Source organism: Pinus tabuliformis, chromosome Q, assembly GCF_031772625.1.
Source record: "Pinus tabuliformis cultivar Carrire ecotype Pingquan chromosome Q, CPIR1, whole genome shotgun sequence".
Classification (NCBI taxonomy): Eukaryota; Viridiplantae; Streptophyta; class Pinopsida; order Pinales; family Pinaceae; genus Pinus; species Pinus tabuliformis.
In genome coordinates this window covers 333,119,942-333,142,760 of record NC_142296.1, presented here as the reverse complement: position 1 = coordinate 333,142,760, position 22,819 = coordinate 333,119,942, and the positions used below count along the sequence as shown (strand labels likewise).

Below are 22,819 nucleotides of genomic sequence, written 5' to 3'. Positions count from 1 at the left end.
CCGTGGCCTAGAAGATCTCCTCATCTGAACTGTGCTGTAGGTTCATCTGAACCTCCTCTAAAAGCCACAACTTTTGGTGGTGGAATGAAGTCAATCCGACGAACGGTTTGCAAGATATCGACTGCCCTAGTTTGAAGCCGGAAACTGCTGAAACTGAAGCTGCAACTGCAGAAGTAAAGATTGACTTGTGTGGCCTAGAAGATCTCCTCATTTGAACTGCGTTGTAGGTTCATCTGAACCTCCTCTGGAAGCCGAAACTTTTGGTGGTGGAATGAAGTCAATCCGACGGTCGGTTTGTGAGATATGGTCTGCCCTAGTTTGATAATGAAGTCGCTAACGCTGATGTTGCTGATCTAGGGTTTGCTACTGCTGATATGAATCAGATTTATTGTACTATTTCTCTCTTCTGAATTATTGAAGATAAAAGAAGATTTGATCAAAGGGTTTCCCCACACATTGTGGGGTTTGTCCCTGGCTAGCCGCCACATCTTGTGTCTCTTGTCTTTGCTTGTTTTCTGTCGATCGTTTAATGTTCTATTTGCACTTTACTTTATGTACATGTGATTGCTAATCGGTGGAATATAATAAGAAAAAGAAGTAAACTGTTATAAGCAAACAACATACCATAACTTAACATGGTATCAGAGCTGAGGTGAAGACAAAGCCCGAGCAAGAGCAAGAGCAATCATCAAAGAGAATATTGGCAAGGCTATCCTAAAATAACTATGGGGTTCTCAACACTCTTTCCTGCTGAAGACAAGCTCCGTGAGAAAGCTGACTATCACGGATGGAAGATGTCTATCGATCTAACCCTTGAGAATCAAGGAGTGTTGGATCATGTGAGAGGCAATATTGTTGAGCCTCCATCAAATGCATCCGTTGCTGCCTGGAACAAATGAAAAAATGGAGAAGTCAAAACAATAGAAGATCATCCGGGACTCTATCGACAAGCACTTGGTGGCCTACATCTCTGAACTGGACACCTCCAAGGAAATCTACGATAGACTGGTGAGTTTATTTAAAGTTAATGATGCAAATCAAGTTTTGTTTCTTAGAAATAAGCTGAGGGAAATCAAGAAGGGTAAAGATGAAAGTATGCAAGCATACTTCTTAAGAATCACCGAGATCAAGAACGATCTCCTATCTATTGGGGAAATTATTACTGACAGAGAAATGGCACTCACAACTCTTGGAGGATTGCCATTTGAATGGTATGTGTTCAGGACTACTCTTTTGAACTATAATGTAATTCCTGGTTTCGAGGAATTAATGGCTAGATGCATTCAAGAAGAAACAAGGGAAGAAGTGCAAGAAATGCCCATGCCTAAAGGTCCTCTTGCTGCCTTTTCTTCTCATGCAAAGAAAAGAAATAATTTCGGGACTAAATCAAAAGGAAAGGCTGGACCTAAGGCTAGAAGAAAATGGCGATGTTACATTTGCGATAAAGCAAGTCACTATGTATGAGATCATGAGCATCATGATGAATGAGATCATGGACATAAAGGGCAACATGAGATCATGGACATATCGGATAGCATGATGATGATGCACACTATTTTAGCAGCGTTATGATGGATAAAATCATGGACATGGGCAGCATGATGATAATCATGATTAGAGAAGCATGGTACAGTATGCAGTGGTGCAACTCGAAATCCCTCTGATGGCAATCAAAGGAATGACAAATTCAACAGCAAAGGTAAGAGGAGAGCTGGGAATCAAGGAAGAGGATAAGCATTCAAGAAGGCTAGAAATTCTAGGATGTATTAAATGCACCTGACCTCAAAAGGAACCTAGTGTCCATCTTGGCAATGGAAGACAGAGGCTACAAGGTAACCTTCAGCAATGGCAAGGTATGTATATGGAAAAATAATGTTAAAGATGCCTTTACTCTTGGGTTTAGTGTTGATTCATTATATCAGGTCGATGGAAGTCCACTAGGTGTCATGTCTTGTGACACAACTCTTTAGTCCGAACTTTGGCATCGGAGGTTTGCCCACCTTCATTACAAATCTCTACCCGATGTAAGACAGATGGTAACAGGGATGCCCGAATTCCAAGTAGAGAAAGAAGGTGTATGTCCGGGATGTGCCAAAGGAAAGCTCAAAAGGGGACCATTCCCCTCAAGCCAAAGCAAGACCTCCGATATATTACAATTGGTTTACTCAGGCATACCTGAGGTTGGCATTAAGAGGGAGACTACTACACCACATACTCCTGAGCAGAATGGTGTGGTGGGAAGGAAGAACCACACGATGATGGAAGCTGTCCGGGCCATGCTACATGATCAAAGACTTCCAAAGTTTCTATGGGTTGAAACTACAATCACCACTGTATATGTACAAAATCGATGCCCTCATCAAGCATTGGGTTCCTAAACTCCTGAAGAAATGTTCACCACCGGTCAAAGGGAAGTCGTGATTAGTCATGATGTCACCTTTGACAAAGATATGGCTCTCAGCAAGGTGGACAATCTGCTGACTTTGAGTAGCTCTCAAGAAGCCGACACCAGGGAACCGAAAGAAAAGGATGATGAATCAATGTCTGATGTAGAAGAACCCATGGATCCGGTTGATCCTCATCCACATGAGCCTTCCTCTTCTAGGAAGAGGCCTTCATGGCTTAGGGGGATACTTGATGATGATGAAGGACATGCTGCACCCTGAGGAACCTTCCATCAAAGTAAGAAACTTAACAGGTATCAGGGATACCTGACCATCAAGACCACGATCATACAAAATGAACCTTCATCATTCTCAGATGTCATCAAGCATTAACTATGGAGGATGCTATGACCATAGAATATGAGTCTATTATGGAGAATGATGTCTGGGAAGTAGTTCCCAGACCCTGGACAAGACAATTGTTACTTCAAAATGGCTTTACAAGATAAAGCATGCAGCAAATGGAAGTACGGAAAAGTATAAGGTTCATTTTGTTGCTCGTGGTTTATCCCAGAAGGGAGGTATAAACTATGATATTTGCATCTGTTGCCAGATATACGACCATCCGCTTGATCATAGCCCTTGTGGCTTCACAAGGATGGAACCTACATCAGATGGATGTTAAGACCGCGTTCTTGCATGGTTCTATAAAAGAAGAGGTCTATGTGGAGCAACCTGAAGGATTTGAGATTTATGATTGAAAATCTCATGTATGCAGGTTGAAGAAGGCTCTCTATGGGCTGAAGCAAGCACCCCGAGCATGGTATGAGAGGATCGATAGCTACTTGATGAAGCTGGGATTCACTAGGAGTGAAGCTGATCCTAACCTTTACTTTAAGGTTGAAGATGACAAGCCTCTCATACTGGTGTTGTATGTGGATGACCTCTTTCTAACAGGTGCAAACCCTCTCATTCACAAATGTAAGAGGGAGATGGCTTCTGAATTTGAAATGAAGGACCAAGGACTTTAAGTGTGGCAGAAGCCAAGGGAAATTTTCCTATCTCAAGGAAAATATGTGGTAAATATATTGGAAAGATTCGGTATGATGGACTGCAAGCCTGTGACTACCTCGAGGATCTTAACTTTTAGAAGTTATATGGTAGTGATGTCGGACCAGACTTGGGAAATGCCTCTGAGTTTCAAAAACTCATTCGCATTGATGTTCTTGGTGAACCTCCGTCTGAACATATGTTTTGCAGTTAGCATTGTGAGCTCATATTTGGTTGAGCCTCACTGGATTGATGCCAGGAATCTTCTGAGATGTCTTTAGGACACAATCTCTCATGGATTAAGATACACTGCTGGAGATGTGAGACTACTTGGATATACTGATATTGATTGGGCAGGCAGTGTGGTGGACCGTAAGAGCACTTCTGGGTACTGTTTCACCTTGGGATCTGCTTCGATATCCTGGATGAGCAGGAAGCAGAAGTCGGTGGCTTTGAGCATCGCCGAAGCAGGATATATTGTTGCTAGCATAACCTCGTGTGAGGCAGTCTGGTTGCGAAAGCTCTTCAGTGAGCTGTTTGGATTTACATTGGATACCACTGTGATTCTCTGTAACAACCAGAGGTGGGATTCGATTATTGAGGAATCCCATATTCGTCAATTGCTCCAGCAGATAGACATCATCTGGGATATGGTAAGTCGATGAGCAAGGAAGCTCCATCACATTAAGATGATGTACAGGTTGATACACCTTGTCAAAGCCCCGAGGAAAGATCTAATCTGTGATTTTCCCAAACGACTTGGAGTCGGCAAGAAACCCTTGTACAAGGGTCCTGCATGTTGCATACATTGAGCTCTGGGAGCTCTGAGGGCTTGCGGTTCCTACTGGAGCAACATATGACCACAGGGTGACTCACCCTCCCCTGGTGGTGCACACTGGAACAAGATGATTCGCTCTCTTGTGGGACAAGATGATTCGCTCTCTTGTGGAACAGGATGATTCACTCTCCTGTGTAGCAGGATGATTAGTTCTCCTGTGAGGCTTGGATTGATGTGTTCTCCATGGCAGCCTGGATTGATGTGTTCTCCACGGCGATTGTAGCAGGATTGATGTGTTCTCCTGTGAGGACAGGATTGATTAGTTCTCCTGTCGAGGCATCCTACCCATGCAGTCTGGGACTCATGGGAAGTACCTCTCATCTGATCAATGAGCAGGGAAATGAAGTTAGGGACCATAGTAGTACCGATGGATGCATCGTTGTATCTACTGTACTCCCTACGCTAGGATGACCTCCATTGATCTGGGATCAATGATACTGGTCTGGGACCAGTGGTAGTTGTACCATACTATGACGCTTACTTCGGGTCGGTTGAGACTGGTCTGGGACTAGTGGTACATACTCCGAGACTGACTTCTGTCAGTGCAGTACTGGTCTGGGACCAGTGAGAGTGGTACATACTATGACGTTGACTTCGAGTCGGTTGAGACTGGTCTGGGACCAATGGTACACTCTCTGAGACTGCGATACTGGTCTGGGACCAGTGGTAGGTGTGGTACTTACTATGAAGCTGACTTTGGGTCAGCTGAGACTGGTCTGGGACCAGTGGTACATACTCTGAGACTGACTTTGAGTCAGTATGATACATCCTCTATCATTTCTTCTTCTTCATAATTCCGACAAAAGCAGAGCAGAACAGAACAATGCAAGAGCAGAGCAGAACAGAGCAAAACAATATAGATTAGTGCAGGGCAGAACAAGAGAAAGCAGAACAGGCAGAATAGAGCAGAGCAGGGCTAGGGTCAGGCTGTACAGGGCAGTGCATTTGATGGATGAATAGTAACGACTGATAGACAGATTGCAGATGAAGTTCTCCATGGTTGAGAGGGAGTGTTAAAATTGGCAACCAGGGAAAAACTTCATGTGGGTCATCTTATTCATGGCTGATGATATTTTTATTAGATTCCTCTCGTCGAGAGGTGTAGGAGTGATATAAAGATCATCCGATTCCGATAAGTATTCATGGAGATATGAATTTATTTTGATTATGTAATTATTATCAAGCCGACCTACAACTCATGTAGGCTCAGAAGCCCTACAGTCGCATCTATTCACCCACCAACGTTGTGTATAAATATAAGAGTAATTTTCCTCATTTGGACTCACTCATCTCATCACATCTCTCTCTCTCTCTACTGCGCAGAAATGAGTCTCTTCTCTACTGCGCTGAAATGGGTCTCTCTCTCACACATGTGAAGTCGGAAGCTGTTGAATTTGAAGCTGTAACTGCAGAAGTAAAGATTGACTTGCGTGGCCTAGAAGATCTCCTCATCTGAACTGCGCTGTAGGTTCATATGAACCTCCTCTAAAAGCCGCAACTTTTGGTGGTGGAATGAAGTCAATCTGACGAACGGTTTGCAAGATATCCACTGCCCTAGTTTGAAGCTGGAAACTGCTGAAACTGAAGCTGCAACTGCAGAAATAAAGATTGACTTGCGTGGCCTAGAAGATCTCCTCATCTGAACTGTGCTGTAGGTTCATCTGAACCTCCTCTGGAAGCCGAAACTTTTGGTGGTGGAATGAAGTCAATCCGACAGTCGGTTTGTGAGATATGGTCTGCCTCAGTTTGATAATGAAGCCGCTAATGCTGATGCTGCTGATCTAGGGTTTGCTACTGCTGATATGAATCAGATTTATTGTACTATTTCTCTCTGCTGAATTATTGAAGATAAAAGAAGATTTGATCAAAGGGTTTCTCCACAAATTGTGGGGTTTGTCCCTGGCTAGCCGCCACATCTTGTGTCTCTTGTCTTTGCTTGTTTTCTGTCGATCGTTTAATGTTCTATCTGCACTTTACTTTATGTACATGTGATTGCTAATCGGTGGAATATAATAACAAAAAGAAGTAAACTGTTATAAGCATAGAACATACCATAACTTAACATACCTCTTCCTTCATGTGATCATACCTCTTCCTTCAAATATATGCATACCTCTTCCTTCATGTGATCATCTAGACTTCCTTTAGCAGCTTCCTTTTTGTTGCTTGAAGATGAAAATGCTTCAACTAAATTGTCATGTTGCACGTCGCTGTCACCATACATTCATCCTTCTAAACTGTGGATCCCACACGAGGTGGAATGTAGACTATCTGTGTAGTACTTGCTTCTTCTAAGTAGAGGTGAACCTTTCCAACAAAGATTCTAATGGAGGATCTTTGATGATCCTTATTCTGCAAATGCTTCTTTCTAGTGATGATGAGGTGTGATGATTTCTTATCTTCCAATCTTGCTAGATCACATGCTTCAATCATGCAAATTACTATTTCTGCTATCCTTTCATGCTTCTAATATGATGCCATCTCAGTTACTGCTATAATGCATCTTATCATATCCAGTTGCATGAAGCGGGGACATTTCTTGGAAGCGAGGACATGAAAGCATCAGTTCCCAAAAATCTAGGAAGCGAAGCGTCTATTATATATATATTATTATATTTTACTGCATTTAAAATAAAAAAACATCCAAAATACCAAATTAGTTGTAGAAGATATGGAAGCATGCATGTTTGTACATAAATCAAGATAGATATGGCATCCATTGTACATTAATGATTAATTATTCGAGCATCAACCATTTAGATGCATCAACCATCTAGAATCTAGATTCTTCTCCTCTTGTTTGGCCTTTGCCTCTACCTCAATTGTCTAGGGATATTAGGCAACATTGCCCAATTTTGATCAAACTACCTAATCCAAACCTTAAAAGATGGTAGAAAAAGCTTAACATACTTGATCGATGATTTTGACTTGATTGAAAGGTGATTTTTGTCTAAGGGCGTGACAAAGGAGTTCAACAATTAACACCACCAACACTGGGTACATATAGGGCTTGGTGCTCTTAATTAAATGCTAATCACATACCCTCATACATGATATAATCTAATGAAATGCCATGATCCCATTGATCCTGAATTCCTGAAAACTGTTAAGTTTGCTGAATTGTGAATAGGATATGACATTCTATTGTCTCCATATGAAGTCCGATGAGGTTGGAACCACTCTCAAACATCCAGAGTTATTTCACGGTAATGTTAAAAATTTAAGTAAAAGGATGAAAATGAAAAATAAAGGAGAATGTCACTTTTACTTTAAGAATTTAACATTACCATGAGGGAGCATCTAGGAAGCATCTAAGCAGCATTAAGGTAGCACCTTGGGAGTGTCTGAGAAGCCCCAACCCAACTTAAGTCAAAGACAAAATAAAAGAAAATATTTAGAATCTTGTGGAACCGCCCGTCTAAAAGAAAATATTTAGAACCTTGTGGAACTGCCCGTCTCCCTTCAGATCCGCTTGGGATCTGTACGGATCTGTGCCCGGATCTGTCACAGATCCGGGGAGAATCCGTCATCGGATCTGTGGTTCCGAAATTCTGAACTGCATATCCGATGGCGGATGCGTACTGTACACGATTCCTGGTTTGGGTCCTTGGGGGATCATAACTGTAATGCTTCCTACCATGACTGTTGCCTTGAAAATAATCTTGATGTATGAGGGACCTTGAATAGTAGAGGTCTTTCACTTCTTCTTTCTTAGATTTCTTCTCTTTCGGTTCTTCTACTTCTTCGGTCACATGGGCTTCACTTCTTTCTTTCCCTTTTTTGAGTTTAGGACAATTCCTTTTAAAGTGCCCATATTCATTACATTCATAACACTGAATCTTATACATGTCAATTTTCTTTTGAAATTTCTTTCGAGGTTTGAATTTTCCAAATTTTCCTTTCTTCCTTGTCATAGCTGTAAATGCTTGTGCTTGTTCATTTGATCCAACATCATTCTTTTCTTTTAATCTAGTTTCTTCAATCTTACATAGTGCCCATAGATCATTGAATGGAGTAGCTTCCTTCTTTCCATAGATGCTTGATACAAAGTTGCCCCATTCATTTGGTAGTGCATTGAGTACACAAGTGGTTATCTCTAGATTTGACATTGTTTCTCCTAGCTCTTGTAGTTGATCTTTAATTTGAGATACTTTAATGAGATATGATACTACACCTTCTTCTTTTGATACTTTCATTTTGTATAAATCGGTTCTTAAAGATATTATTCCCCAGTTGTGCTTACAGAGTACGACTCTACCAACTTGTCATAGATTTCTTTTGATGTCTTCAATTTTGGTACAAAGGGAATGGGAGAATCCTTTATAGATTCAATGAGGATTCTTTGAGCCCTTACTTCTCCTTTCATATATTTTGATGATGCTTGAGATTGTTCTTGAGGAGGCTTTGGATGGAGCCCTTGACATACTAAAAAACTTCAGTTTCTATGAAACTCAAATCTATTATATTCTTCCATGCAAGGTAGTTTGATGTCCCAACAAGTTTATTGTTCTCTTTGCAGAAAGTAGTCATTTTATTTGTAGGTTGAAACATGAATATAACATACTTACTTGATAAATGAAGATGCCTCCTTGAAGATGATGTCTTTCTCTAGATGCTTCCTTGATGATGATGTCTTCTTGTGAGCTTTATAAGGAGTGATGATCTTCCTTCTTCAAAATGACAATGCCTTTTTTTTCTTCAAGATGAGGGAGATCACTTCGATTCCTTTGATGATGATGAAGTGTTCTTCTTGCTTCCTTTGGATGATGATGTAGAGTGTAGATGCTTCCCAAGATGCTTCAAATATGTAAAATCCTTCTTACTTTAAGATGGAGGTAGGGTCCTAGAGGCCTTCTTTTCTTCTTCCAAAAGTTCTTCCTTGATGCTCTAGCTCTTATATTCGGCCATTACGTATCCTTTTTGTATTGAATGATCTTCAAGACTTACTTTTTTTTTCACCTTAGCTTTGATTCCATGTTGAGAAATCTAGGACAGGTAGATTAGGGATGATTTCTCTTAACTTGATAACTTCTTGTGATGTTCTTTACTCCAATTTGTAGTATTTATAATTAGCTTCTTCTTCTCTTGATTATTATGGTGTTCTTATCATCAAAAAACTACCAAAACATGAAAATGAATAGAACAAATGGACACAAGATATAGGTTGCTAGCCAGGACCAAAACCTCTCGTAGATAGGAAAACCCACAATAAATTTTTACCTTCTTATAGAATCTTCAAATCACGAATTCGAAGACCTTCAGACCCAGGACAAAGACTCCTCCAAGACCAAGTCAACCTCCTTTTAGATGAGCTTCCTTTCTACAAATTCAACGTTAGTCAAACAACTTCAAACTTCATATATGCACATTCTTTAGCACAATTATAATTGGGTAGTTCATAGCTTTGTGGGCTATTCCTATTTTGAGGTCTATTATGGTTTTTAATCTGTTGTGCCCCATGAGCTCTTGGTTCTTTTTTGTTGAGAAATCTATGGCATCAATAGTTAGGTGATTTCTCTACTTATGATAATTGTTTGTGATAGACTATTTGCTTCTTGATTATGATCTTCTCTTTCTTGTCATTATTATTGTGTTCTTTTCATCAAGACAATTACCAAATCATGAACAAAGAGACAAGAGGCATAGTATATAGGCTTGTCAGCCAGGGCCAAAACCTCTCACTCTTTGAGAGGAAAACCCAAACAAAATTCTTCTTATAGATCTTCAATTGACGAATACCAAGACCATGACAAAGACCCTTGACACTAGAGTCCTCCCAAGACCAAGTCACTAGCCTCCTCTTCAACGCTACTCTTCCTTTTCTTCTTCTCGGCTTCCTTCAGATTCTCGGCCTCTTCTTGTAGGTCTGCAACCCTACCACAAAAACCCTAGATTACTTGCTTCCTTGAATAGTCTCCTTAAGAGAGACTTATTGCACTTCTACTCGACTTCTTCTAGCGAGGTCTTCTACCCAAACGAGATCACCTCAATATGACTGCAATCCTTCGACCTTCTCTTGATACCTTTAGATCTGCTACCTTCGCACGTGAGAGGGAAAACTAGCCCAAAACAATCTACAACAATCTTCTCTATCCTTCCTTCTTGCTGCGTTGATGTAGAGGCTTCTTCTAGTATGCCTTTCGCACTTCTTTGTAGACTTGCTTCACCGAATTCCTTGTCTCCAAATGAGGACAAGCACTTGTATATATAGTCGTTGGTCATGATTGTTTAGGCCGACATGATCTTTGGAGAAGGCCGACTTCATCTTCTAGGATTCTCCCTTCGTTGTAGGCCGACTTGATGAGGGCTAGTGACAAGGTCTTGGAGGATGACTTTACATAGACAAGTATGACTCTTTACAATGTGTAACATGTCTTCTTTACATGACAATGACTCTATTAGACTTTTATGACTAAATGACAATATCCCTAAGGGCTCTCAATGGGAGCCTTTACTAAAATAAAATCTCTTGCTCATGAAACCCATGGTGCAAGCATTACAGTGAATTTTATTTTTCTTCTTTACATCACTTTACATAAAATCACAATTACATGTCATTATGAAGACCAGACCTAGTTACACTTTTCAACACTCGCTCTTAACTAGGTATTCATAATGGTACTTTGTCATTATCAATATGAAGAATTTCTTATAAGAAGAATAGGGTTGGTAGCCCATTTGTATAACATCATATCAACCAACATTGTTACATAGCAAGGCGTTGACTAACAAATCTATCTCTCTACCAGATCTGAGCTCAATGCTGGCGAGACCAATGATTTATAGACACTCTCATCTTTGTCTCTCTCGGAACATACCCCACCCGGGTTCTCAGGGAGTGTTCCATCAGGACTATTCTTATCTTGGACTCCCTAGTCCTCAAAGAATATCGGTCCTCTACGACTACCCTTATCTTGGATGCCCTATCTCATCCTCAAAGAGTATCGGATGCCAAATGATTACCCAATCCTCCATTCTGTTTTCCCAGGTGAAGACCAAAATGCTGTGTCTATCTCTCCCTCTCAATTAGGGAAGACTTATCAATTCCAATAAAGGAATGTACTCATTCCTACATAAGGAATATACTTAAGCTCCATCTTGGCTTAGGAATTTTTAAGTTTCTTCGAAGTAAGAAAATTGTTTCCAGGCTCCCTCTTAATTAGGGACCTACAACAACTCTTCAGGTGGAGATGATGGGACAACCAATTGCTTGAAGAAATCCTTCCTTTAATGTCATGAATTTCTTTGTCACAAAGTCTTCATCTTTTGGGACTTTCTCATAGGGCACAAACCATCCATCACTCTCATCCATGAGTCAGTCATGTCATCATTCCTTTCATCAGAAAGTGATCCATCAGTCTACATTTGGCATTGCTTCATGTTATGCTACCTTCATCATGCTTTCTTCTTCGGAAGGATCTTACATCCTTCTACATGGTTCTCTTGGAAGACATCCACAGTTCTTCCCTTTGGTAGCCTTGCGTAAGCCCATCCAGATACTAGTTCATAAATAAGAAATGAACACTTAAATCATAGTTACCTTTATGATGGTATTTCATCATGACATCTTACTGTAGGCATCAACATCCAGTGTACATGTTGACACATCTCCTAAAGATATGTATTGTCAAGGGTCTCCATCTCTTCCAAACTTCAATCAGTCTTCATATCTTTCTGGGAGATATCATAGTCAAATCTTGTTGGTCTTTCGGACGTTGACTGCCTTTACCATTGTTGCATATTCCATAATCTCTTCCTTTCTTTCTTTACATATTTCATTCCTAGGAACTTCCAATTAGAGTTCCTCAATTGTAGTCAGTTACCTCATACTCCATATGAGGACATATTATGTTGATTTCATCTAGTAAATATGTGACCCATGCATTCCTGCATCCTTTGAGGGAGGAGATCCTTTCTTTGATCATGCTTCTCAAGATAGAACATTGATCCATATTGCTTGCAACCATATGACATGACTTCCATAATATCACATGTAAGCATACATACCTCATCTTTTCTTTTGGGTCATCCAAACTTCTTGCAACAACTTCCTTTGAATGAAGGAGCTTCATTCCCTTGATCTGCTTCATTGTTATGTCATCATACCATCATCCTTTGAATTCCACAAGCTTGGAATTTGATGAAACACTTGCTTCCCCTTATGATTGGTGAACTTTACAATGAAGATTCCATCAGAGAATCTTGAGGATCTTGCATATCCTATCCTGCAGATGTTACCTTTTGACAAATGTATGATGAGCCTTGTCCTAGATGACTTCTTCCTTTTTCCATAAGTATCACTTGAGCTTTCAATGAGGTTTTTCAAGAGCTTTATCCTACATAACTATAGATTTTGTCCCAGACATCCTTCATGTTACCTATGTTACGAGCTCTTACTTCTAATGCTTCTACCATGATGCCATTCTCTAATATGATGCATCCTATCTTATTTACAAAACTTCCTATCTATAATTTACATAACAAAGGAATACCTTTTAGTGAAGGAGATTATCTCAATCATAGTAGAGATCTCTCACTTCCTCCTTCTTAGGCTTCTTTGTCTCAGGTTCTTCCACTTCTTCGGTAATATGGGATTCTTCCTTGTTTCTCTTGTTATTGTCCCTTTTTAAGTTTAGGACAATCTCTTCTATAATGTCCATATTCTTGACATCCATAGCACTGCACCTTGGCCATGTCCTTCTTTTTCTTTTGAGGACCAAATTTACCAAACTTTCCCTTTCTTTTTGTCATAGCAGCATATGCTTGATTCTGCTCATTTGATCCCACATCAGTTTTTGCCTTTAGTCTGGTTTCTTCGATCTTGCATAATGACCATAGATCCTGGAAAGGGGTGGCTTCTTTCTTCCCATAAATACTTGAAGTGAAGTTGCCCCATTCCTCCAGTAGTGCATTTAATACTACAGTGGTCATTTCTTTGTCAGACATTATTTCACCCAGATCTTGAAGTTGATCTCTTATTTCTAAAATCCTCATAAAATATGAGGCTATTCCCTCTTCCTTTGAGATCTTCAATTTGTAGAGTTCTTGCCTTAGAGAGATAACTTCTCCTACAGTACTTATGGAAAACAACTCTACCAATTTGTCATATATTGCTTTTGAAGTGTCTAATTTTGATACATATGGGATGAGAGAGTCTTTGATGGATTCTATGAGAATCCTCTAGGCCCTCACTTCCCCTTTCATGAATTTAGCAAGTGCTTGAGTATCTTCTTTGGGAGGTTGGGTTATTGACCCCTTGATGTGATCCATGACTTCATTCTCAATGAGGTTTAGGTCTGTTCTTTTCTTCCATGCAAGAAAATTTGAAGCCCCAACTAATTTGTTGCTCTCCTTGCAAAAAGACATTTTGATAGATTCAGATGAAGTCATATACTTACTTGAGTAGATGCTGCTTTCTCCACTTGCTTCCTCCTTAATCTTGATAGTGATATAGATAGTAGAAAATTACTCTTTGATAGATTCTTTGATGAGAGAGAGCTTGCTTTACAAACCTTTTGAGGATGATGACAATGTTCTTCGATCTAGTCTTCCTTAGTCTTTGAAAAAGCTTCCACTCCTTAGATGATGGATGAGTGATGATCTCGGAAATGCTTCTAGGGTTTTGGTCTTTCTTTCTGCTTCCTCCTTGATGATTCCAAGACTCTTGCTAAAGTAGATTTCTTTGATCTAGGGTTTCGGTATGATGAAGATCTTGATCTCTTGCTTGGTATTCTTTGTCTTGCTTTGATCCCTTTCTTGAACCTTGATCCTTGTGTGTCTCCTTGATTAGATGCCCTTCCTTGACTTTAGCACCTTAGCTCCGATACCATGTTGAGAAATCTAGGGCAAAAATAGTTAGGTGATTTCTCTACTTATGACAATTGCTTGTGATAGACTTTTTTCTTCTTGATTATGATCTTCTCTTTCTTGTAGTTATTATTGTGTTCTTCTCATTAAGACAATTACCAAATCTTGAACAATAAAGAGACAAGAGACACAGTATATAGGCTCATCAGCCGAGGCCAAAACCTCTCACTCTTTGAGAGGAAAACCCAAACAAAATTCTTCTTATAGATATTCAATTGACGAATACCAAGACCATGACAAAGACCATTGACATTGGAGTCCTCCCAAGACCAAGTCACTAGCCTCCTCTTCAACGCTGCTCTTCCTTCTCTTCTTCTCGACTTTCTTCAAATTCTCGGCCTCTTGTAGGTCTGCAACCCTACCACATTAACCCTAGATTACTTTCACTTCCTTGAATAGTCTCCTTAAGAGAGAGACTTATTGCACTTCTACTCGACCTCTTCTAGCGAGGTCTTCTACCCAAACGAGATCACGTCAATGTGACTGCAATCCTTCAACCTTCTCTTGACACCTTCGGATCTGCTACCTTCACACGTGAGAGGGAAAACTAGCCCAAAACAGTCCACATCTATCTTCGCTATCCTTTCTTCTTGCTGCGCTAATGTAGAGGCTTCTTCTAGTATGCCTTTCACACTTATTTGTAGACTTGCTTCACTGAATTCCTTGTCTCCAAATGAGGACAAATACTTGTATATATAGTCGTTGGTCATGACCATTTAGGCCAACATGATCTTTGAGAAGTCTGACTTCATCTTCTAGGATTCTCCCTTTGTTGTAGGCCAACTTGATGAGGGCTAGTGACAAGGTCTTGGAGGATGACTTTACATAGACAAGTATGACTCTTTACAATGTGTAACATGTCTTCTTTACATGACTTTGACTCTATTAGACTTTTATGACTAGATGACAATATCCGTAAGGGCTCCTAATGGGAGCCTTTACTAAAATAAAATCTCTTGCTCATGAAACCCATGATGCAAGCATTACAATAAATTTTATTTTTCTTCTTTACATCTCTTTACATAAAATCACAATTACATGTCATTATGAAGACCGAACCTAGTTACACTTTTCAACATTTTTTCCCCTTGCCAGTTTGCCCAAGTAGTAGAAGGAACAACAAAATAGTTCCTCATTCTGTGACACATTAGCCCAGATACACACTCAAGTGTAACATAGTCTTGTTGAAACACAACACAAGTATAAGCTTTAGCAAGATTGATATAGGGTTCTCCCTTTGTTATAGGTGAGCAATTGAGTTTGGGTTCATTTCCCAAAATCTTCGGGCATCAAATTAAGAGTTTTTTAGGACATCTTGTAAAAATAATGAAAACTCCAATACTATTAAGACAAGTGAGTCCAATATTTCAAAACAGAGATAAAAATCTACATGCATCTCAACTTGTCAATCTTGAAATACTAACCTCAATAAAAAAATCAACAATCCATAAAGGGTTATCATCAAATTGCTGGCATTGGAATCTCTCTCAAACCCCTTAAAACCTTTGGCAATTGAAGCAAGAATCTTAACAAGGACATCTCCCTTTGACTGAGAGAGTCCTAAAGCAAGAGTATCATCATGGTCAACTTGTTTTTCCTAAGAGAATCCAACAACCCTTTCATTGTTACTCATCACTACTGTCAGTAGCGGCAAGCTTGGAATCAATTATTGATTCCACCACCATAGGTGTTCAACCTATCTTCAATTATGGTTTTCCACACACTTCTTAAATGCCAATGCTCCAAGAAAAGAGTACTCCTATGATGAATACAATGTGAAAGACCAATTATTCAAGATTAGGTACCAAGTACAAAGGCACAAGATCATCAATAGCTTAACATCACACTAGCATTCATATCCATGATCATTGTCTCCACAAATGTACAATATGCATTAGAGAAATTTTGAGGTCTAAAATGGGCCTCAAAACAAAAATGCACAACCACAATCAACTTTATAAGAACCAATAGGCATCAAGATGATGATGTCAATCATGTGGGATGATTCACCATTTTGGGAGTAAAAAAGTGAAAAGATTAAAAAAAAAATATTAAAAACTATTTTTTCAACTTGTATTTTCAACTTATCTCCCTACTATTTTACTCAAATTTCGATCAGGAGTACTTGTCGGATGCATAATTTAATTCCTCATCTAAGGAGTTTCCATGTTGCATACTTTTGATGGACCCTGCTATATAAAAAATGAGAGATACATGAAAAAACGTGATTGTAATCACGTTTTTTCATGTATTTCTCATTTTTCGTGTAGAAAAGTCCATTGAAAGTATATAACATGGGTACTTTTTGGATGAGGAATTAAATTATGCATCCAACGAGTACTTCTGCTCGAAAACGTGATTGCAATCACATTTTTTCATGTATTTCTAATTTTTTATGTAGCAGGGTCCATCGAAAGTATGCAACATGGGTACTCATTGGATGAGGAATTAAATTATGCATCCAGCAAGTGGTTCCGCTTGAAATTTGAGTAAAATCATAGGGAGATAAGTTGAAAATACGAGTTCAAAAAGTATTTTTTTCTTTTTTCCCTTTAAAGTTTGATGATGCAATCTAATCTTATTTTATTATTTCCACTATTATTTTATAATATTCCTCAGGAGGCCTATTTTAGATGTCAAAATTTCTGTAATGTACAATCAATGCTATCGTTGAGGGATAATGTTGGATGATCCCTCCATCTGCACCAAGCATTGAAATTGAGCAAGGTTGCCATTCTTGTAAACCCTTGAGTCAAAATTCAACCAAAATAGATTATCCATTAATTGTCAATCTATCATAGAGTGAATCATTCTGTCATAGGCTCTAAAAACCTACAAATAATCAATTGGTCAAGCTAGCTTGTCATAGGCATCAATCCACTCCAAACACTGGAAAACACTAAAACTTATCAACCACTCGTCACAGATCCTCTTGGGCATCGCATTGCTAAAATATAGATCACATACCAGCCATCAGTGAAGTAGATTATCCATTTATCACATGTGAAAATACATTGACATTTATTGGAATAAATCAATCACCTATCGTAGGGGCTCCTAGGCATCCCACTTGTTGAGAATAAATCTCATACCATCCATAAATGAAGTAGAACATGCTAGTATCCCGTAGAACAAATCAACTACCTATCATACATCCTCTTTGACTAAAACTAAAATCCACTAAAACTAAATCCATATCAGACAACAATCATGTTGATCTATCTCCTCTCACAGGTGAAAACATATTGGAAATCTCTATAACAAATCAACCTAAAAGAGTTTTGAGTGGCATTCATTGTTCCAAAGAGAGTGTTGAAGATATCCTACATTTCCTTTGCATGTTTGTTACTTTGTTATCCTTGATATGATGAATATGATTAGGTTTGACATAAATAGTGATCAACCCAAAGTTTTTTCCTTCAAATATACAAGGTCATAATTGTTATCATCCTTAGTAGGAGGTAAACTTTCCAAGTACATCCATAGAATTTTGCTTCAAAATAGAGTTGTCATTTGATCCACCCAAGAATGATAGTTAGCTCCATTCAGATGAAGAAACAACCTTTTTGAATCCCTAGGCTTGAAAATAGTGGGATGAAGACTCCTTATGGAATGGAGAATTGGGAAATTGGCCCTTGTAGATCCAAATGGTGCAAGACGCTAGGTAACCATGGGAATGAGGTCATTGGCTGCGAAAGAAGGGTTAAAAGTGCCATTGAACATTCTAGAAGGAAGTTGCAACCTTATATTATCTATAAGACCTTGGATAACCCTAGGAATGAAGGAATTGGCCTGAAGAAGACTGAAAAGTTCCAAATAACACCCTAGAAGGGGTAGCTTTAGATTAGGGTTTGTATCTCTATAACCTCTAGGGAAAATTTAGAGGAGATGATCCAAAAAAACCATATTTCCTTACTATAATGAAGTTACCACTAGCCAATAGTTTTCGGATCAGAAAAAGGAATTGAGAAAGGTTGACACCCATTTTGATACTATGTTAAGATTTATAATGGTTAATAAAAGGATTGATGGAATTGAATCTCACCCAAATTCTAAAATAGCCTCCTCACGTGTGCTAGAAAGAGATTGGTCTAGTACCCTTGAGAGAGAATGCAAAATCCAAACACAAGTGCTGAAAGCATAAACACGCAAATGTGCCCAAGATAAAGATGGAAATCACAAGAGAGAACAACAAAATTAAGTGCTCTTAGGCCTATAATACTTTGTACTTTAGATAAAAAAGATCACAAAATGACACTGCTTGAATTGTATATTTATACATAACCCTAGTAAGGTGTCTCTTCAAGAGGGATTATGGTCCCACAAAACAAGGGAACACACCCCAAGAGTGTCGCTGAACCTCATGCACATTACATGAAACAAGTCAGCTCTCTTCGGTGTGTTGTGACATGGATTAACCGCCTTTCATGGATCCTTAACTCTAGCGATGCACATGTTGACTAACCCCTACGAGTTTTGTTCTAATGACAATTGTGAGTCCAATTGTCCAACAAGTGGTATCAAAGCATAGGTCATGAGACTTTTGATAGACAACTAGCTCGCACTTGGGGGAGATTGTTACGCGAAACAAGTCAAAGCTCCCTGATGTGTCGTGACATGGACTAACCGACTCTCGTGGATTCTTCACTCTGGTGATGCGTGTGTTGACTAACATCTGCAGGTTTTGGTCTAACGACAATTGTGAGTCCAACAATGTACATATTACATTAATAATTTGAACAAAGGTTGTAGGCAATCCATAAAACCTACAATAGGAAAGATGTTTCCTTTGTTGAGAACTTCCTTGTGGGATTGTTGGGTTCAAGTAGTAAAACCAATAGTGAGATGGTTGTGGGTGAACTAGGGAAAAACCAGAGTGGATTTTGTAAGAAATCCTACTCCAATAACTTAACAACGTTAGTTACAAATACATATGGTTTTAGTTACCATGTTTATAGAAATCTATTGAGAGATGTTGAAGTAGGTGTCTAATGTAAAGAAGTAAATGGATCACATGAACTTATTATCTAGTATCGTGGCATATAGATCAACTGTTGTCTTGATTAGTTACCTAGGTAGTTTTGTAAGATGGTGTGGTACCATAAGCACAATTCAAGTTAGAGTTGTAGCTATTGCTGAAGCTATTTGTCCATGCTATTTGATACAAACTCTTGATGTTGAGACCCATGTTGATGTTTGTAGCAGTGGATAAGTATTTTTGCATTGTCTAGGTATCAAGCATGCGGGAATTGTTCAAAGCCTCCTTAAGAAACTTGCTTAATTTATTAAGTTGTCTCTTATGGTTTTCCTATATCTAACTTAGGAAAAGCACATTGATTTTAAGTTAATTAATTAATGTTGGCTATTGAGCTAGGAAAGTCTAATGAAAAGTAAATTATTTACTTTAGTGACCTAGACTTAATCCCAACTATTGATCTCAAGTGGGTTAGGATTTAATCTTCACCATCCATCACTTTGAAGATTAGAGTTAGAGATTTAGGTCAATAAAGAATTATAAAGACAGCCTAAGGAGAGGAGAAAGATATATATTTGAGAAGAGAATTATTTCCAGTGAGAGATCCTAGCAAAAGGTGAAGGATGGCTTTCATCTAGAGGTCAAATGTTGGAGTAAAAAGCAAGGAAAACACCCCAGTGCAGGCCATATAGCATGATTTGCAGGGCTGCGACCTCACAAGTGGCAGCAAAGCCATATAATGCACACAGAATACTCACACGTCCATGAGTTGAGCTTCAGCTTTTGTGTGCTAGCCGTACATATTGAAGGGGCAAGGTTTGCTGGTTGGGGTTCGATCTAGGATTTTTCTTAGGGCCATATAGGCTATACAGGTGCCCAATAATTTCAGAAGTTTGTTGCAGGTTGTATTTTTTCTGAGTAGGGCCATTTTTCCTGTAAGGGAGCTCTCACTGTTCAGAGTGTAAAAAATTGAAGACCAGTTGGAGGGATATTTTTGCTATGTGATTGATTTCCTGTGTTTGCTTCTGCTATTTAATTTTTTGAGTTAAAGTTTCCAGTGTGTTTTCCTTCAATTATTGCAGAGATATTTTTTTCCGAGCTATAAAAATTACTAAGAATTAAAACTAAATCTGGAATCAAGAAATTAACAATCCAAAACGATTTTGTAATTTGGAATGTAGTACTAATTGAGGAGTCCACGTTGGAGGGGGATTTAATCCCAAAATCCTTTGTCCCATTGAATATTAATTGTGTATTTCTTATATTAAGAACAAGCTTGATAGTCAAAATATCACTCCCCTTTATCCTAACTGCCGTATATTGTATTACTCATGATGTGAATGAAGTAATTATTATATGATCAATTCCTTCATGTTTGGATGAACATATTTTGGTATTCATTAGTGTAGAGCATTCTTAACCTTGGATCTATTGGGCATCAAGAGGGATCAAATCTTTTGATTTTTTTGATAATGCCAAACCTTGAGGAAAGATTTAGACTTATAAGGATTTGATTTTCATCCAACACTTGATAGATCTTGGTTTAAGATGGATTTATGTTAGTTTATAATATATATGTACATGTGTGTGAATTATCTTATTATTATTTATTAATTAAACCAAGTTGAATTTGAGGTGAATTTTCTTTATTTAATTATTGGCTGACCTAAAGTCTATGTATGAGACGGACATATTACATTCTCTCCAATAACGTGCTGTGGAATGGGCCTCGGGCCAATCAGGAAACACTATGTACAATTGTTTTCTATTGCTACACCATACTTGTTGAACAGGATGTGTATGATCCCAGTCTTCGTTGAGTGCATAATGCTTGTTGATTCCCCTTTTGCCAATATGTAGACTTGTGGAGACTCTCTATATATATTAGTTTTCTATTGTGTATATCATATTTTTGGTATTAGGAATTGATTTCTCTCTTTTTGTTTTTCTTGATTTGTACCTGGGATATGATTCGATTCATAATATGTTCATATCTGAGAGTTTGGATGGTAAACAGTATGATGTTTGCAAAATATGTTTATAATACTAGTATTCTTTATTTAATGCTTTTAATTTGAAAATGGACTTTCTGAGATTATTGTTGATTATATTCGAGATAAGTGCTCATCTCTGAAACATATGTTTGCTAATCTGTTTTCTTATTGTATAGGTGGAATTAGAAATCGAGGCAAAAGTGTTGAGGTTTGGTAAAAGCATCGCAGTGTCATCTGTTGACATTAAAAACAAAACGACGAAACAAATAGCTTTCCAAGGCCGTGCTACTTTTTATCATATGCCAACATCAAGTCTATGATTAACATTTATGTTACATATGAACGAGAGCTGCTGGAAAATAAAAATGAGAAAACAAACATGTCAAAGGTTATGAGACAACAAACATCTCAAAGATATTGCGGAACATGCCAATATCTAGCCTAGCTTAAAACATGTCGGTAACTAGTTTGGAAAACAATCCTTCAATTACTGTGTATTAATGATTTATTAATTCAGCCTTATCTTATCTAGTGATATTTATATATTCATTTCTTATCCCAGCATTATAGTTTGCCTGTGCTCTAGCTGAGGTTCTTATTGCATTAGTGGTCATTAAATTAATTATTTTAGTTAGTGTCATTATCTTATTCCATTGAAAAATTGACCATCCACCTGTACTACCAATCTTGCTCTTCATAAAGAGCAGTTCTACATGGGAAACTTTTAGGAACTGAAAGGAAGCTTCAAATTCACTGAAGCCTATATTGGAGATTTGAGGTCGCTGCTTAATAAGTCTGTTGGAAAAATACACTGCTCTTTGAATTAATTGACAAATAAAAATCCATTAAAGAAAAGAGAAGAGATTGCTGAACAGGCTACCCATCAATCTGTTCAAAGAAATTGCTGGAGAAGTTGCCACAAGAGCCATGAATGAAGTATCCCACAAGAACCGTCGCCGAGGATTTTGGCATAAACTCACTCACATAGAAACAAACCATTATCCAAAGTTTGAAAAATGTTAAATCTTTTGAAGACAATTTCCAAAGGAATCCCTTCTGATAAGCTCTTGGTTCCGTTTGGTCCTTTATACGATAAGTGGGATATGTTTTTAATTTGTCATTTCAAAAAAATAATTTATACATATCCCTTGAGCTGCGAATATAATAACAGTAAAGTCGAAACAACGAAGTTAAGGGATTAGCAAATTGAATTAAACAAAATTCACTTTAGAAAAAGTGATTGGTAAATTTACTCAGTATTTTTCTGCATTGCTGGAATTGTATTATTACTTCATGCTGTTTTCATTTGTTGTAGCGTTTGATGATAGAGTCACAATTTCTGGATTTGTATGAGGACTTCAAAGAGGGATATTTCTATTTGAATTTATATTGATGATAGAGCTAAAAAAATGATAATTGATAATTTCTATTTGCTTTTTAATGAAATTATTGGATGGATCTTTTTAGAGACAATCTATCTAAAATTTTGAAACATCCAACTTTTCTTAATGGATATTTCAAAGTTTTATACACAATTTATCTCAAAAACATCAAACAATATTATGACTAGTACAACCATATTAAAAATATTAATGTGGTTGATATAGCTGAAGGCTTCATAAAAAAAAAAAAAAAAACTATTGCAATATTGATTAACCATAAAGCTTATGGGTCAACTTTAACTTAAGGAGAAAAAGGAATTATAAATGAA

At 38.1% G+C, this 22,819-nt stretch overlaps 1 protein-coding gene across 2 annotated transcripts in view; it reads left to right on the top strand.

The window, feature by feature from the left end:
• LOC149219542 (uncharacterized) overlaps nt 1-21,657 on the top strand; it is a 103,651-nt gene extending 81,994 nt beyond the window's left edge. Inside the window, exon 3 of one of the 2 annotated variants that reach the window (XM_089382618.1) lies at nt 21,285-21,657. In XM_089382618.1, the coding sequence (XP_089238744.1) occupies nt 21,285-21,428 (144 nt within the window). In that variant the 3' untranslated portion in view covers nt 21,429-21,657. The remainder of the gene's footprint in view (nt 1-21,284) is intronic. The other variant, XM_089382617.1, reaches the window with a different exon arrangement.
• Nucleotides 21,658-22,819: the final 1,162 nt, after the last annotated feature.